At 36.3% G+C, this 19,028-nt stretch overlaps 1 protein-coding gene and 1 pseudogene across 1 annotated transcript; both read left to right on the top strand.

Annotated features, from left to right (window-relative positions):
- Window positions 1-211: 211 nt before the first annotated feature.
- LOC118829786 (olfactory receptor 4F21-like) lies at window positions 212-1,225 on the top strand. Its single transcript, XM_036736666.1, has one exon. The coding sequence runs from the start codon at window positions 218-220 to the stop codon at window positions 1,223-1,225; it is 1,008 nt and encodes a 335-aa protein (XP_036592561.1). The 5' UTR covers window positions 212-217.
- Window positions 1,226-8,795: 7,570 nt separating this feature from the next.
- Window positions 8,796-16,981, top strand: LOC118829785 (annotated as a pseudogene).
- Window positions 16,982-19,028: the final 2,047 nt, after the last annotated feature.

The raw sequence follows: 19,028 nt of genomic DNA, 5'->3' as shown, positions 1-19,028 counted from the left end.
TCTATAGTTCTATGTGATGGCAGATTAAGAAGTTATTTTGGCTATACAATGGTGAGATGAGATTGGATTTCCATAGCATTGCACATAGCAGGCCCTTGACTAGTGTTTATTGAATTGCCTTGAATTCTGGGATGTCATTATCATGTCCAGTAATTTGAATTCTTTCTTGATTCTCTTCCTACAGGCAATTTCAGAGGTTGCCCAGCTGACTGAAACAATGGACAGAGTGAATCAAACTTCAGTGTCTGAGTTTGTGTTCTTGGGACTCACCAATTCTTGGGACATTCAGCTTCTACTCTTTGTGTTTTCCTCTGTTTTCTACTTGGCAAGCGTGCTGGGAAATTCCTTCATTGTATTCACGGTGACTTCTGACCCTCACTTACACTCTCCCATGTACTTCCTGCTGGCCAACCTTTCCTTCATTGACTTGGGGATTTGTTCTGTCGCTTCTCCTAAGATGATATGTGACATTTTCAGAAAACACAAAGTGATTTCATTTTCTGGGTGCATCACTCAGATGTTCTTTATTCACTTGATTTTTGGTGCTGAGATGGTGCTGCTTGTAGCCATGGCCTTTGATAGATACGTAGCCATATGTAAGCCTCTCCATTATCTGATTATTATGTGTCCAAGAATGTGCACTTCTCTTCTGGTTGCTGCTTGGATCATTGGCCTCATCCACTCAGTGATCCAAATGGCTTTTGTAATTAACCTGCCCTTCTGTGGTCCCAATGAATTGGACAGTTTTTATTGTGATTTCCCTCGTTTCATAAAACTTGCCTGCACAGACACATATAGACTTCAGTTCATGCTTACTGCCAACACTGGCTTTATGTCCTTAGGTGCCTTTCTCATTTTGATCATATCCTACATTTTCATCCTTGTCACTGTTCAAAAACATTCATCAAGTGGTTCTTCTAAGGCTCTCTCCACTCTTTCATCTCACATCATTGTGGTGATTTTGTTTTTTTGTCCTATTATCTATTTCTATGCATGGCCATTTAACACATCACATCTGGACAAATTTCTTGCTATTTTTGATCTAACTGTGACTCCCTTTCTGAATCCAGTCATCTACACAATAAAGAACAAAGAGATGAGGTTGGCAATGAAAAGAGTGTGTAGAGGGCTTATGAGTTTCAGGAAAATCTCTTCAATGATGATTATAAGGCAAGAACTTCTACCTTCCATAATAAGAAAGTCTGGAAAGAGAAATTGTAAGTGAAAAAGATGAATTTCGTTTTGAGCATGTCGATTTGAATTCCTAGGGGGATGCAAATGGAAGTTTCAACTATAGATTTGGAAACAGGATTCTAGAGGTGAGAGAGGACTTTGAATGTTGTCTATATAAAAACATAAATCTAACAATAAATATGTGTGAGATCATCATTGAAGATTGTAGATGGAACAGAAAGGAAATCCAAGGGCATAAATTTGGAGGGATTTACTATGATTATGAGATGGAAGTAAGCTAATGAAAAGTAGTAAAAGAAACAGAGACATAGGGGCAGCTAGGTGGTGCAGTGAGTAGAGCACTAGTCAGGAGGACCTGAGTTCAAATCCGATTTCAGACACTTGACACACTTACTGGCTGTGTGACCTTGGGCAAGTCACTTAACCCCAATTGCCCCTCCTCCTGCCCTGCAAAAAAAAAAGGAGAAAAAAAAGAAACAGAGACATAAAGGCACCAGCTCCATGGCAGAATCCTTCCTTGTGGATTCTAGGTGCATCAATTGGAGGAAAGAAGTCATTTGTGCAATCAAAAAACACAACTTCTAATCCATTTTGGTTCCTTTGATGAAACTTGTCAATTGCTTTCTGAAAAAAGTATTACTACTATGAATATTGTGTATGCAATCTTTTTAAAGAACTTGTCTTTGATGTCCCTAAAAAAAGTACTACAGAAATTGTTTTGTTTGGTTAATACATGTATTTAGTGTGTGCCTAATGAATCATACTGTAGGGTCTTGTTGATTCTGCTGGATTAGATTCTCTTTAAATTTTTTGAAAAAGGACTTTCTCTTTATGTGAAGAAACCAGACTTTTAAGTCATATCATATACGGCACTGTGTGAACCTGTTTGTCATTTAGCCCTTCTTGTGATTGCCACTTTTAACCTTTTACACACATTTGCCCTGGCTCTCCAATAAAATTTTGCAGAAATAATCTCTGGACCTTTTGTTAATCTTTGAATTTTTAATGTCTACCTTTCAAGCTAAAGCTTGAATTTGTATATAGTTCTCAATCTAGAATCAAATATTTTCATGAAAGATTCTATTGGTTTTCCATCACCAACCCAAATGTTCATTTATTCATTTCTAAAATTGAATTCAACTCAAATAATTTTATTTTTTTCTGACACGATAGGCCCTCTAATATACACTAGGCATATAAATGAAAAAAGAAAGAAGTTCATGCCATCTAGAAATTTACATTCCACTCAGGGTGGTGTGCATATATCCAAATAAGTACATAATACACAACGTAATAGGTGTTGAGAGTGCTAGTAAGTGCAGGAATCAGAACCCAGCATGAATATGAGCTGAAAATTGAACTATATATTTTAAGGGGGGCTATGAATTCCTTTTGTTCTCTGTAATCATGACTGGTCAAACCATTGGATGGAGTTCTTGAGTTTTTCAAAGTTGTTTGTCTTAGAAGAAGGCATACTTGGTCAATGTGGGACTTTATTTTGATTGATTATATTTTTGTTACATGGATTTTCTTTTTGTTTCTTTCTTTTTTTTCCAGTGGGGTGAAGGGCAGAGCTGGGAAGGGGACAAAACAGATTTTTCTTTGCTGAAAAAATGTCCTTTACAGAAAATATCAGGCACATTCCTTCTCATAAGCTTGGTGTATGGAACTGCTTGGTCTCTAGAAGTAGGGCTGATCACTTGTTCTTTCCTCATTACTTTTTGTTTCTTATCTGCTGCTATCTGTCATTCTGTCTTTTTGTTTAAATTTTGAAAGGTTCTATTACTTCATTCATTTGTGGTCATTCCATTTCATCCGTTCACTCCCTCAACAAATACTTGCTGGGTTTATACTACGTGATTTGTACTTTTATCAGGACTGTGGTATATGCAGAGAAAGATAATGCTTTGTCACACCCTCGAGAAGCTCACATTCTAGTGATATGTGAGGCCCAGGAAATGTCAAATAAGAACATAAATAATTATATCCTTCTATATAGAACAATTCTAGAACTGTCCAAAAGCAGTATTTATTACTCAATGCCAAGGGAGCACAATGGGCAGTGTCACGAAAGCTATGAGTTTAGGGAAAAGGGGTATCATTATTGGTTGTAGTGTTCAGGGAAGTCCTCATGGAGGAAGTGGCAACTAAGGTGTGTCTTGCAGCATGGTTGGAATGTGGACATACAGACCTAAGGCATGAGATAGAATACTTCAGATAGAGGTAATACTGAGAAGCAAAGCTAGCAGCTGAGTAAATAAGCAAAAGTGGTTTTGGGAAATGGGAAGATAGTCTTGGATGCTTATAAAATAGCTGTGTATCAGAAAATAGTGGGACATAAAACTCAAAGGAAAGGTTGGAATGAGCCTTTTTTTAAATTCCAACTTAAGGAATTAGGACTTTATTTCATAAATTCATCTGCTCAATTGAGATAATGTATATAGAGTACTTAACTAATCTTAGAGCACTATGGAAAATTTTATTATTATTATTAAGTAATGGGGAACCATTGAAGGTCATTGAGAAGAGCTATGCTTTAAAATCAATATCATATCAGAGTGGATCAATGAGGATTTGAATTAGTTTCATAGTTGTGGGACTAGAAAGGAGGGGAAGAATATAAGATCTTGTGGAATTAATATCAACAGAATTGTAACCATTTTGATCATGAGTACAAAGGAGATAGGAGAATCTAGGATCATTTAGTTTATATGACAAGGAAAATATTGTAAGAAAGAGGGAGGTTCTGAAGGAGGATCATATTTTAGGGGAAAGTTGCTGAGATAGATGAGCATGTAAGTGAAGAAGCAGAAAACTGCAAAAGATGGTTTCTGAGGTTTGGAAACAGGAGAGGGGATAGTGAAGAAGCATATTGTGATGAACAATTGCAGGGTTCAAGGTAGAAAATAAAGGAGATAGCTAGGTGTTGGATTCAAGATGTTTAGGAGGAAAAATTAAGTCAAAAGGTGGCATCTTTCAGAGATCCTAGCTCTAGCTTCTCCTATTTACATCAGTTTTTTAGTTTAGAAGAAACTTTGATTCACACATTGACTAATGTTCAAGTTTGTTGAAACTGGTTGTGTGACTTGGCCCACAGAGGAGTTTTTGTTAACGAGTCTATTTCATTTTGGAATGATGTTCTTAGTGAATTGGCCCAGGACTCTGCCCTTATCCTTGTACTATTACCCATTTCAACTGATGACTTGGCCAAAGAAATATATGATATTCTTGTAAACTTTAAAGACAAGCACAAACTGGAAGGGAAATATTTAATACCATAGGCTGGGTGCGAAAAATGTTTTGACCAGCTAGAATGCTCGGATTAACTTATAAAATGAAATTTATTAGTAATAAATGTAAAGTCTTAGAAATCAATTAAGCAATAACATCAAAAAATCTAGGATGGGGCAGACTTTCATAGGGAATAATAGTCTTTGTGAAGCAGATTTTTGGCTTTAGTCAGCATATGGGATGGCAGCCAAATAAAGAAATACTCTCCTAGGCTTCCTTACTGTATATACAATGACCAAAATTAGGGAGATGATAATTCTATTATACTGTGCATAGAACAAACCACAATTGTAATATTTGTTCATTTCAATTCAGTTCAGTTTGGTTTTAAAATGATATTGATAAACTGTAGAGCACTGATAGGAGACTGGAGATTATGACATGTGAAGCATATGACACAGGGGAAGAAATATTTACAATTTTAGCCATACAACAGTGAAATGGATTACTCCAGAAGATTATCAGTCCACTTTCATTGGGAATTGTCAGGAAGTCATACAAAGACTACTTGTGAGAAAATTGTGGGACTTCTGAGTAAAAGACAGGTTGGAATAGATAGCCTGTAAGGCCCTCTGTAATTTTGAGATTCTCTGAATTTGTGATTGTCTGAAAGGCAAGAATGCAAGATATCATTATTTTCTTTAGTTGGCATAAATGAGAGCTACATCTCTTTAAAATATCTTTAAATTTTAATTTTATTTAAATACAATTTTAATATATTACTTAAAGATAAATTTAAATAAAATACTCATCTAAAATACATTTTAATTATACTTCAAATACTACTTTATCTAGAAGTAAATTCCAAAAAATAGTATTTCTGTATACACAAAATAAAAAAATATACATGAAACTGTGAATTTCCATTTCATGCTTACTTTTATGTATACAAATATATATATATATAATATATATATGTGTGTGTGTGTGCGTGCGTGTACACAAACACACACACACATATAATTACACTTTTTACTTTGAAAACCATTCTGATTGTCTGTGATTCCTTTTGAGCTTTATTCTACACATTGAAAATATTCAACATTCCTGTTTTTTTTAAAAAAAGTACTACTATTAACAACGTCTTTCCCTGACCATGCTCCTTCTCCCTTTCCCAATCCTGGATCCAATTAAAAAATTGAGAAAAAGAAAAAAATATGCCTTGCTTTGTACTTTGAATCTATCACTTTTCTGTGAGGATATGGGAAACATACTTCATAATATGTTCTCTGGAGACATGATTGATCATTGCATTGATCAGAGTTCTTAAACCTTTCAAAGTAATGTTTCTTTACATCTTTACATCTATTCATACTATCCAGGATTCTTTGCAATAATTTCTTTTGTAATTTTTTATGGCACAATAACATTCTATTTCATTCATACAAAACAATTTGTTTAGCCATTGTCCAAATGATAGGTACATTGCTAGACTCTAATTCTTTTATTTTTTATCTTCCCTTCTTAATTTCCCCTACAAGAGTGTAAAGGTCTGTCATGCATGTAACTATTACCTCCTCAGGGTTATTTTTCTTCTCACCCCATCTTCCTCATCCCATATTGCTTCCTGTTATTTGATGCAGCTGTATAACAAATTGGGTATGTTCAACCACCTTTAGTTCAGTTCATATATGAGTAAGGTTCAATTGATATTTGTTTCCTCCTTCTTTCCTCCATGTTTGAATACTATTCCCATGTACCTCAATTATGAAAAATACTAAGTTCCAATGCTTTTTCCCTCCTTTTGTCGTGAGGGCATATCCTTTTACTTTCCTTTTTCTTTTCCCTCAAACATCCAGAAGAGAACTTAAACATTTCCAGGCTCTCCATTTTCTTACTTTAACTCCCTCGGTATTTTTTGTGGACATTAAGGTTCTGAGGAGAATCTTATTCTCCCCCATGAGAATGTGATTACTACACCATCATACAATACCTTTTAACTACCCCAATGAGTTTACCTTTCTAGGTTTCTCTTGACTCTTATGTTTGTATTTCAATGTTCCTTCTTAGTTGTGGTCTTTTCATCAGGAATGCCTGAATGCCGTCTAATTCACGAAAAGTCCAGTCTTTGTCATTGCTATCTAGAATAAGTTATTCTTTCTTGTAAACTTGTATAATTTGTCTTTTTGAAGAATGTATTCCAAAATCTCTTCTTCTGACATCCTGACTGTGGTACCTTGTTGGTGGAACTACTTGCGTCTGGATGCATATCTTTGTTTGAGCTCTGGATTTTGCTCATGTCATTCCTGGGATTTTTCCTTTCGGGGTTTCTTTCAGAAGGCTATCACTGTAGTTTTTCTATTTTCATTTTACATATTGATTCTAAAAGATCTGGTAATTTTCACTTATGATTTCTTAAAATATAGGCTCCAGACTTTTATTTTTAAATCCTAATTTTCAGTCCTCAGATTCTTAAAATTATCTCTCATTGAACTGTTTTGTAGGTCAGTTGTTTTTGAGATCAGATATCATACATTTTCTTACTTTTTAAAAAATCTTTTGTGCTTATTCTAATTGCTTTCTCATGGATGCATTGATATGTTTGGTCTATTCTAGTTTGGAAGGATTTTGTTACTTGGGCAAGGTTCACTACTTTCTCTTTTAAGTTATTTTTCTCCTTCCAAATCTTTCCTTCAGGACTTTTATTTCATTTTTATCTCTTGATTAATTTCATGTAAATATTAATTTAATCTTAGTGGAAAATCCATTTTTTCCTTAACGTCACTGCTTTCAGTTGTTACAAAGTTACTTGCTCATTTTTTTTTCTTTTTTGGGGTGGAGCTTGTGGATCTAAGATAATTTTTTTTAACACTCTGGGATTTTATTTGATTTATACATTTTTCAATTACAATTCAAGGATTGGAGCTTTGTCTCAGGGCCCTAGTTTTGTGTTCTCCTTATGGGTTAGGTGGTTTGCTGTACTTTGTCTTATCCTATATCCCCTGGTGTTGACCTTTACCTGCCAAGGTTAGCTCTTTCACACCTTGATCTTTGAATTTTAGAATACCAAATCTTAAAGGTCCTCTTTGGCCTCACAGAACAAAGTTCTAGGTACTTTGTCTTGGTAGGAGCCATGCTGTACAACTCTGGTCACTGCTATTCCCTAGGATTTCTAAAATCCCCATCCTAATACTTTTTGATCCTTTTCTAGTATATCACTGCTAATCAGGTAAGAAAGAGAAAGGCAAAAAACATTTATATAATGCCTTCTATGTTTTTGGTACTTGTCTTTTTATCTCATTTGATCCTTATAACAACCTCCTGAAGTAGGTACTGCTATCCCCATTTTACAGCTGGGGAAACTGAGGCATACACTGGTTAAATGACTTACTCAGGGTAACACTGCTAGTAAGGTTCTGAGGCTGGATTTGAATTCAGTTCTTCTTGATTAGAGGCTCAGCATTGTATTCATTTTGCCCACTAAGCAACAAATTCAATTGAACAAATATTTATGAAATACTTACTATGTACAAGGCATTTGTGTTATGTTCAAGGTATACAAATTCAAAACAAAATAGTTCCTTCCTTCACGGAATTTGCACTCTGCTGTGGCTGCACTTGGTGGTTGAGGAGTGGGATAAATCATGGCAAGAGTAAGTAAATATATGGTACATAAAAAGTAATAGAAATGAATTTTAAGAGTGAGAGAGTGCTAGTACCTGGAGCAATCAGGCCAGGCCATGTGTACTAGCTAGACCTGAGCTGTGTTTAAAGGAAGCCAGGAATCCTACTTGCCTCCATGGTGATGATGTAGTACTCTCCTTATGGTGGGCATGGCATGGAACTCCTTGCTATTTTGGATCTTTTTGGTCTCATACTTTATCACAACAAGTCTTATGTTATTTCCTCATTATTCCTCAGTTCTCTCTACCCCAAACCTTTATTATAACCTGTCATTCTACTACTTTAAGTTGTGATCAGATTTTAACTCTTCATCCATCTATCCATTCATTCATCCATTCATTCATTCTTGGTGCTATCAAATTCTATCACTTCAATGAATCCACAAAAACGTACTGGGTTTAAACCATGTGCTGTATACATTAAAAGAATGGTGGCATATACAGAGAAGGATATTTTGTTAGGCCCTCAAGGACTTTATAATCTAATTGTAGAGAGAAAGCGTGCAAGCATAAAAAGTCAAATGACACTAGAGCTGTTAAAAGACAATTTGTTATAGCAATGCTGGAGCTAACAAAAGGGAGTGTATGATTAAATGTCAAAATAGAGGAACAGACAATAGGGTATATGCCTAGTATCAGTAGCTCTGGTCAGTGAATGTTAGTACTTTAGAGAATGGAGAGGTCATTATGAGTTTGAGCTTCATGGAAGAGGTGGTACCTAAAATGGCAATTGAAGCTCGGATAGAAACAATGTGTACGAACAGAGCTAAGGTGCAAGGCAAAAGATTGCATGTAGGATCAAGTATAAATTCATTTATTTAGCATGGATAGCTCTTCACCATAATAATAGCTATCATTTATAATGAGCTTTAAGGCTTGCAAAGCAGCACACATACATTTTCTTATTTGATTCTTAAAACAATCCTGTGAGATAGATTATTATCCTCATTTTACAGATGAGTCAGCTGAGGGAAGGGTAACACAGCTAGTATATGTCTAATAAAGCATTTGAACTTGGGAGTTTTTGACTCCATGTCCAGGACTTCATTCATTCAGTCATTCATTTATTGAGCTATTTATTTATTTTACAGGTAAGAACATCCAGAGTTATGTTTATAACTCTTTTCCTCTTCATCATATCCTCATAAATTTTCCTATCTTTGCCCTCACTCTTACCCCTTTCTCTCTTCAAAAAGAAAAAATGAAGTGGCGGAGAAGAAAAAAAGGATAGGATCAGTATTAGTAATTTTAAATGGAAGTTGTCTGATCCTCTCCTTCGCCGCTTTCCCCTTCATCCAGTATACACTCAGATCCCTGGTTCTTAACATCTCTTTGCTTTTCATTTCCCCTTTATGAACTTTCTCCATAGCTGAAGTTTTTTTTTTTTTTTTGGCTTTTTTGGCCCTCCTCAACTTCACCCTCCCTTTTATCCTCCTCTTTCTCTTTCCCTGCTATTTCTTTGTTTAACTTAATGTATTTATATACCAAATTCTGAGTGTGTGTGTGTGTGTGTGTGTGTGTGTGTGTGAGAGAGAGAGAGAGAGAGAGAGAGAGAGATTTCAAAGATGTCCCTCTCCCCCAACTTTCACCTCCATGATAGTATGTTACTATATTCTTTGTCTATTAACTCTAATTTTGAAAAATTCTCAAGGTCCTCTTCTTTCTACTTTTCCGTTGTGTATTCTTTTTTCTCCTTTTTCTTCTCTTAAAACCAACAAAACAAAAAACAATCAACTGTCTTTCTTCACTCCCACATTGACCATTTAAGACAGTAGTATTCTATAAAGACCTTTGTCTCCTCTCCTCTATTAAATCATAAGCAATTGCTCATGATTCAGACCTTTAAAATTTCTCAATACATCATGCTGTACAGGCTACACAGTTGACTCAAAAGACAGGAAAACTTGGCTTCAGACCTCCTTTGGATGCATATGAACTGTGTGATTCTGTCCAAATCACAACCTCTCAGTGGATTTCAAAGAGGATGCTGGTTTGCATTTGTAGAGGAATTTGGTCATTAAGAGGTAATAAAAGGACAAGTCTAGGATGAAAGTATATCCACATTTACATCTATAAGTATCTTTATATGTGTGTATGTATATATGTATATATATATATCTTTATTATGTATCTCTATAGAACTTTCATTTCTATCTTTATGTCTAACTATAATACCTGTCATCTCTCTGTCTCTCTCTGTCTTTATCTCTCACATCTCTATTAAAGGTCTGTTTTTCCCTTGTAGGATTATACTATTTTGCAGAATGTTATCCTTATGTGGAAAACTTTTTTGTTCCCTTTTTTGAATATTTTATTTCAGTGTTCATTTTGCTTTATCATAATTATGGCATAATTTAGTGTGATCTTACCTGTGGTTCCTTAGTATTTGACTCCTTTCTGTATTTTTTCTTCTGTAGTATTTTTGTTCTTCTGGATTCTGGCTATATAACGTGTTTCCATTTTTTTCAATTTTGATTTCTTTTGACAGTTGACTGACAGAATCTTTCTGCTTTTATTTTTCCTCTGCTACCAATGATTCTGACATAGTGTTATTATTTATTGAAATATTGTGAGGGGGCATTTTGTTTGTTCTGTTTTTTTTCAGGGAAGCTGATGATTCTTAAATAGTTACTTGTCCTTTTCTCCATGTCCAGCGTTTTTCTAGTAGATCCATTACATATATATTTTTTCCATATTTCGACTTTGTCCTAATAATTCTTGTTTTTTATTGAGATATTGAATTATTTATTTCATTCAATTTTTCAGGGTATATATTACTTGGGTCATATTTATGAGCTCCTCTAAGCTATGTATTTTTCTTATGGTTTTCCTCAATAATTCTAATTTCATTTTATCTTTTGATTAATTTCTTCTATGTACTCTTAGAGTCCTTATGGAAAAGTCATTTTCTCCTAGGGTCCAATTTTACTTAATTTTGAGTTATTCTCTTCCTCTATATTTATTGAACTTTTAACTTAAGATACTTCTTAATTGTGTTAGAAATTTTTTTTTATGTTTGTACATGTCTCCAGTATCAGTCCCTGGATTTTAATTTTTTATGCCAGGCTCTAGCCTCTCCTCTTCCAAGAGGAAGGGATGGCTAGACCCTGCTACTAACATACATAAGAAAATACAAAACTCATCTCTTTACTTTCCATATCTCCAATAGCTGAACTACTCTATATAAGTAGACAAAATAGTCATCCTAATAAATAGAACTAACCAACTCAATATCGAGAAGAAGGACACTTATTTATAGTACATTTTGTGCCAGCAATCTTGCTAGGTGTTGTGAATACAAGGTAAAAGCCAAAAGGTATTGATGATATGTATGTATATATGGCATGCAGAGTAAATACAAAACAACAAATATTTTTGGTTATATAATTGTATATAATGATTAAATTAATAATATGAAGGATACATGGTATGTAAGGGTTTACATCCGAAATACAGATTTATAGAAAAGTGACTCCTGGACTTGTAAAAACGTGAGCATCTTTTCTTAATATCCAACAATGATTCAAAATCCACTTACTGGAGCTAAAGAGCAATCTGATAATTTTTGGTGTCCACATTTATTTGAAAATGTTGAGCAATAACTCCAAGAGGCCAAAGTGTCTGTGACAAAAACACGAGACTCATTGGTCAAGAATTGTGGTTATGTAGGCAGACTAATTTGAACATTTTCACAGAAATTTGTTCTTTTCTACACCTTTAGCTAAAAAAAAGAATCCATAGTTAATAGTAATCAGTAGGAAGAGAGGATTATAGATCTACAAACGGAAGCAAAATTAAAAGCTTTCTGGTGCTACTTCCTCATGTCTAATGGCAGAAAAACCAATTTTCAGTTAGTAAATTACTTGTGATTGTTTCATTCTACTAAAATGGTCAAGGTTGTAGGGATACAGTGTATTGTCTCTCCAACATTTAAGTTACTCTGAATTGTCTCCTGATTTTTTTTGCCTAACTTTTTTTTTTAACAATGCTCCATCTTAAATATTTTTTGGCATTATTGAAGGCACTGAGATATATTTCAAAGAGTTTTTGATATGCAATATTTTATATTAAATCAAAATCTGCTTTCCATTCTTCTTGAAAATATTTAATAATACCTAAAACTGTTTCTTTCTCACATTTTTCCCTTCAGAGAACTTCTGTATGCTGGAAATATATCCAGTAGGTGAAGATGAAGAATAACTCTTTGCTAAATGAATTTTTTTTGTTAGGACTCACCAATTCTTGGGAGCTTGAGATTTTCTTTTTTGTGATCTTCCTGGCTTAAACATCAATGATGGCTGGAAACAGTCTCATTATACTGATGGTGACCTTTGACTCCCACTTGTACTACACTCCTATGTACTTCCTCCTGGCCAACATCTCTTTTCTTGATATGACCCTTTCCACTGTTACTGTCCCCAAGATGATCACAGACTTATTCAGGGAGAGGGAAACTATCTCCTTATGGGGCTGCATGGCCCAGATGTTTTTTCTCCACTTCTTGGAGGGTAGTGAGATGACTCTCCTATTATATTCATGGCAGTTGATCAATATGTAGTGGTATGTAAACCCTGCCACTGCACAACTATCATGAACTATCAAACACTGATAGGTTTTGTGTTGCTTTCCTGGACAGTGGCTTTTGTGCACACCATGAGTCAAATGGCCTTTACTATGAACCTGCCCTTCTGTGGCCCCAATGTAGTTGACAATATTATTTGTGACCTTCCTCTGGTGATCAAGCTTGCCTGCACTGACACCTACATTCTGGACCTGCTTGTTATTGCTGATAGTGGGCTGCTCTCACTAATTTGTTTCATGCTCTTGCTTGTCTCTTACACTGTCATCTTGGTCACTGTCCACTGCCACTTTGCTTCTGGGCTCTCCAAGTCTCTGTCTACATTGTCTGGTCACATCACAGTGGTAACTCTATTCTTTGGGCGATGCATTTTCATCTATGCTGCACCATTTAGTAACTTTTCAGTGCACAAATTTCTCTCAGTGTTTTACTCAGTTATCACTCCTCTCCTGAATCCAATCATCCACACCTTGAGAAATCGGGAGATAAAGGCAGCTATGATTAGATTGAGGAGCTGACCTGTCACCTCCAGACAGACTTTGTAGATGAAGTTCATGATAATAATAGTGAATAAGCACAACCAAGATACATCCCATCTCAGCATGACCTATTGCTCTTTATATTCATTAACAACTATATTAACTTTTACTAATAAAGATAATGCATATTTGTAATATGGTCCATCATTCATGTTGTAAGGATGTGTTTTGGGAGTAGGTATGTCTTTGTGTTTCAAAAGGACTAATTAATTGGACATTAATTTAATTTTTCAATGACAACGTATGCTGAGAACTCAAGAAATATTTAGATAGAAAACAATATATTTGGACTTGATAATCCCTAAAGTCTCTTTGTTCTCTATGTTCTTTGATCCTTTGATTTTCTGTGATATCATGAAGTACTGATGGATTATATTCAGATTGATCCTCTTTTAACGATAAGGTCACTCTGGATAAGCACCTCAACCTCTGTCAAAATTGGTTTCATTATCTATAAAATTGGCCTAATAATAGTCAATAACAGCTTTTCCCTCACAGGGCTGTTGTGAGCATCAAACAAAAAAAAAAACTTATGTAAAGCACCTCAAACTTCAAAAGAGCGCCATGGAAATGTCCCTCTCTTCATCATCAACATCAGGAATGGATATATAGAGCAATTTTAACAATTTGGCTCCAGGGGGGTGGATCTAAGATGGCAGCTGGAAAGCAGGGACTTGGGTGAACTCCCATGCAGATCCCTCCAAACACCTATAAAAATGGCTCTGAACAAATTCTAGAACTGCAGAACCCACGAAATAGCAGAGGGAAGCAGGACTCCAGCCCAGGGCAGCCTGGATGGTCATAGGGTAGGGTCTATCACATGGAGCGAGGAGCAGAGCGGAGCAGAGCCCAGCATGAGCTGCGCCTGGACCAACCAGACTGGGAGCTGGGCAGAAGAGGCCCTCACACCCTGAATCAGTGAGCTGTGGCAGTTACCAGACTTCTCAACCCACAAACACCAAAGACAACAGAGAAGGTTAGTGGGAAAAGCTGTGGAGAACAGAGTGAAAAGAGTTCTTCATTCGGTCACTGCCCTGGGGGCAGCAGAGGTGGTGCAATAGCTGCAGCTGCTTCTGGCCTCAGGCTCACCTGGTGAGATGAATTAAGTGGAGGATCTGAGCAGGAATGCAGAGCCAGCTTACATCTGAGTCAGGGCTGGGTTGGCAGTTCTTGTGGGAGGAGTAGAGCTGGTGTCAGAGCTTGCTGTGTAGAAATACCTCTGCAAAGAACAGTGTAGCCCCTCAAGCTTGGGACAAAGGAGTCTATACTCTCCAAGCAGTCATACCCTGATGAAAAATTCAAGGGTCAAGTGAGTTGTTTGGGAACATGGCCAAACAGGGAAAATCGGACTCAGATTCAGACTCAGACTTTGGAATCTTCCTTTGGTGACAAAGAAGACCAAAACATACAGCCAGAAGAAGTCAACAAAGTCAAAGAGCCTACATCTAAAGCCTCCAAGAAAAACATGAACTGGTCCCAGGCCATGGAAGAGCTCAAAAAGGATTTGGAAAAGCAAGTTAGAGAAGTAGAGGAAAAATTGGGAAGAGAAATGAGAGTGATGCGATAAAACCATGAAAAACAAGTCAATGACTGGCTAAAGGAGACCCAAAAATACTGAAGAAAATAACTCCTAAAAAATGGCAAAAGAGCTCCAAAAAGCTAATGAGGAGAAGAATGTCTTGAAAGGCAGAATTAGTCAAAAGGAAATATATATGGAGAGAGAGAGAGAGAGAGAGAGAGAGAGAGAGAGAGAGAGAGAGAGAGAGAGAAAGAGAGAGAGAGAGAGGTCATGGGGTGAGTTGAATATGCAGGGATGATATCTAAAAAAAATCAAATTAAGGGATAAGAGAGGAATATATTGAGAGAGGGAGAATCTTGCTCTCTTCAGATGTAACCTGAGGAGGGAATAACATACACCCTCAACTCAATATCTTACCCCACAGGAAAGAAGGAGGAAGGAGATAAAAAGGGGGGACAATAGAAGGGAGGGCAGATAGCAGGAGGAGGTAATCAAAACAAATGCTTTTGAAAAGGGACAGGGTCAAGGGAGAAAACTGAATAAATGGGGATAGGATAGGAAGGAGCAAAATATAGTTAGTATGTCACCACATGAGTATTGTGGAAGGGTTTTACATAATGATATGCATGTGGCCTATGTTTAATTGCTTGCCTTCTTAGGGAGGGTGGGTGGGAAGGAAGGGAAGAGGGGAGAGTATTTGGAACTCAAAGTTTTAAAAACAGATGTTCAAAATAAAGTTTTTGCATGCAACTAGGAAATAAGATATATAGGCAATGGGGCATAGAAATCTATCTTGCTCTACAAGAAAGTAAGGGAAAAGCATGTGGGGGGGCAGTGGGATGACAGAAGGAAGGGCTGACTGGGGAACAGGGCAACCAGAATATATGCCATCTTGGAGTGGAGGGGAGGGTAGAAATGCGGGGAAAATTTGTAATTCAAACTCTTATGAAAATCGATGCCTGAAAATAAAAATATTAAAAAATAAAAACAAAGAAACAAATAATAAAAAAAAGAATCTGAGTCCAGGTTTGAAATTAATCCACCAAACAGTACAAGTATCATATTAAGGGAGGCATAGGAAGGTACAAAGAATGCCACATACCTCCATAGAGAGTATGGGTTCTATAACTCTGCATTTTGCTTTTATATAGTTCTTTAGGGTTTGAAAAGTGTTTGACAAATATCATCTCACTTGATCTTCACAACAACCCTGAGAAGCTGATACTAGTATTATCTCCATTTTCTAGATGAGGAAATTGAAGTAGATAGAGGTCATGTGCTTGCTCATGGTCACACAGCTAGAATGTGTCTGAGTCTGGAGATGAACTCAGGTCCAGTTCTCTATCTCTTTTACCACCCAATGCAGCCTAACGGCCACATGTGGTCTTCTAGGTTCTTTGGTGAGGCCTTTTAACTGAGTCCAAAATCTACAGAAGATATCTTTTTTATAAGGGAATTTGTTCTGTGAAGTTTGGATTCAGTCAAAAAGCTGCATCCATGGACCTCAAAGAACACATGTGGTCTTGAGGCTGTAGGTTCCCCACCCCTGACCTAGCTGTATAGGAGAGAGAAGCTCTGTTAGTCGTGAAACTGATTTCAGACAAAGGGTGTGGTTCAGTTCCACGATGTAGTTATAAATCTCATGTTTCAAAGAACACTGTGTCATGAAATACAGAAGTACACACACGCAATTGCGTGCGCGCGTGCACGCGCACACACACACACACACCCACACCCACACCCACATCCTTCTGAATGAAAGAGAAATCCCTAAAATCATCAATGGCCCACATTCAGGCTCATGGGGAGCTATATTTTGTCACAGCAATACAAAAGAAGAAAATTCATCCAAACTGCTTACTTAACTTACATAGACCCTAAAAAAACTGAAGTTAGATTCATAAATCTCTTGTCTATCAGAGTCACAGTACATTGTCAATGCTTAGAAGGAATGTTTTATGTCAGGGCAAAGCTGCCTCCTAAGATGTGAAAGTACCAAATTCAGTCACCCTAAGTCACCTTCAACACCCAGCAAAATTAATTCTTCTCAAATCTAGCCTGGGATCACCAAAGCTTCCTACTGTTGATTGGACAGAAATCATCAATGTTGAAGGAATGAATGATGAATGAAAAATCATTTATTAAGAAATCATTATGTTTAATGAACTGTACTAAAATCTGGGGAAACAAACAAGAAATTGAAACTGTCTTCATTGTGAAGACATTCACATTTTAATTGGGTAGTCAACATATATTATGGAGTTTAGCTTTGGGAAATGTGGAAAGATCCAGCTGTCTACCAGGTTCCATCACGGGGATGGATGGAAATGCTCATCAGTCTTTAGAGTACATCGGTTTCATTCCTTCTTTCCTGAAGGAAGTCCCCAGATAGAAGCTATAAAAACTTGGATCCTAGGAATTTCCTAATTGCTTGCTGGAATACTCCCTAACAACTCCCTATATCATACCAAATTCCTTAGATCTTGATGTCTAAGTTTCCTTCCAGATCTAAATTTAAGATGATATCATAAGGACTTTCTTTTTTTTCTTTTATGGGAAATTGCTATGTATAATAGATTTTGCCTTTTGAACTAACATAAAGGGCATTTTTCCTGTTTCATTTTTTATTTTCTAGTGTACTTCTTATGTTACAATATTGTTCAGTCATTCAGTCATGTCTAATTTTTGTTGACCCCATGAACCATATCACACTAATGGAGTTTTCTTGGCAAAAATACTGGAGTGGTTTGCCATTTCCTTCTACAGTGGATTAAGGAAAACAGAGTTAAATGAGTTGCCCAGGGTCACACAACTAGTGCTGAGGGTGGTCATCCTGATATGAGGTCCAGTGATCTATCCACTGAGTCACCCACCTACTTCTCATATTAGGAAACCAACTGAAAAAAAATCCTTCATAAGAGAAACTTTTGAAAAAAAGATTTGAGTTAGGAAGGGTATAGGTAAGAAGGCAAGGATAAAATGAAGGTGAGTTGCTCGAAGTGGGAATGAGAGAAAAAAGAGGAGGCAGATATTCTGATACTCAGTGGAGTGAACATTAAAATATCTCTTCTAGACTGATAGGTAGAAAAAAATAGCACATTTGAAAAATGAATAGCTAAGTGTCATTTTCTCCCCTATATTCATGAGATTTGCTTGATAAGTCTTTAGAATACATTGGCTTCATTCATTCCTTTATGAAAGAAATCCTCACATAGAAGTTATAAAACATTAGTGCCCAGGTATTTTCTAACTGATTGCTGGAAGTAAAACCCCCTAAAAACTCCCTATACCATAATATATGACTCAAGTCTGATTTCCCAGGAGAAATGCTCTTGCAGAAGAATCTCAGAAAGGAGTAAACATTTGGATCCTGCAAGGTTGGGGATCAGAGACCTGCTGAAAGTCAGCACATCAGTCAATAAATCAATAATCATATATTAGGCACCTATTACGTTTCAGGTACTGTGCTAAGCACTGATGATACCAAGAAAGGCAAAAGACCATTTGTGGTTTCAAGAAACTCACCTTCTAATGGAGAATCTCAGTCTAATGGGGAAAGATCAGGTGTCATGGACAGTATGCTAGGTTAAGATTGAAGTACCAAATGCTGGATCCTCCCAGAGTCAAAATCAGATTTCCGGATCAGAGGAAAGTGAGACTTTGCTCAGTTTTTGATCTATGAATATATTATCAGTGATGTGTTTAGGAAGGCTGATGCTCACTCCATTGATATTTTTGACCTTCCTCCATATAAACATGTAATCCTAAACACTGACAAGGTGGGTGAAGCAGATTGTTGACCCACCCTCTAGAGTATTGGTTTATTTGAACACCATCTAAAATATATGTTGAATTTTGAATTTCTAGTGCATCATCTCTCTTCCTAATTCTTCATCATTCATTTATTGTAATCATGATTATTCACTTCACTGAACAAAGTTCTGACATCTTTAAAATTTATTGTCCTTTATATTATTGTAGTCATAATAGCTAGTATTTATGTAATGATTCAAAGTTTGCAAAGCATTTAACATATGTTGTTTCTTTTAATCTTTACAACAACCCTATGAGTTAGGTTCTCTTATTTTCCTCATGTGACTGAGGCAGAGACAGGTTGTTACTTGCTCACACAAGTAGGGTATATGTAAAGGAAGATTTGAACTCCATTCTTCTTTACTCCAAGTCCAGCACTTTACCCACTGTGCCACTTAATAGCACATGTTAAGCATTGTCCTGGTTCTGCTCCTTTAACTCTGCATCAGTTCATTTATGTCTTCTCAAGT

Source organism: Trichosurus vulpecula, chromosome 8 (assembly GCF_011100635.1).
Source record: "Trichosurus vulpecula isolate mTriVul1 chromosome 8, mTriVul1.pri, whole genome shotgun sequence".
In the NCBI taxonomy this organism is placed as follows: domain Eukaryota; kingdom Metazoa; phylum Chordata; class Mammalia; order Diprotodontia; family Phalangeridae; genus Trichosurus; species Trichosurus vulpecula.
This window is presented reverse-complemented; position numbering and strand designations above follow the sequence as displayed.

Bases quoted from the DNA above. Each gene is read 5' to 3' on its own strand.
- LOC118829786 (XM_036736666.1), top strand. From the start codon at position 218: ATGGACAGAGTGAATCAAACTTCAGTGTCTGAGTTTGTGTTCTTGGGA.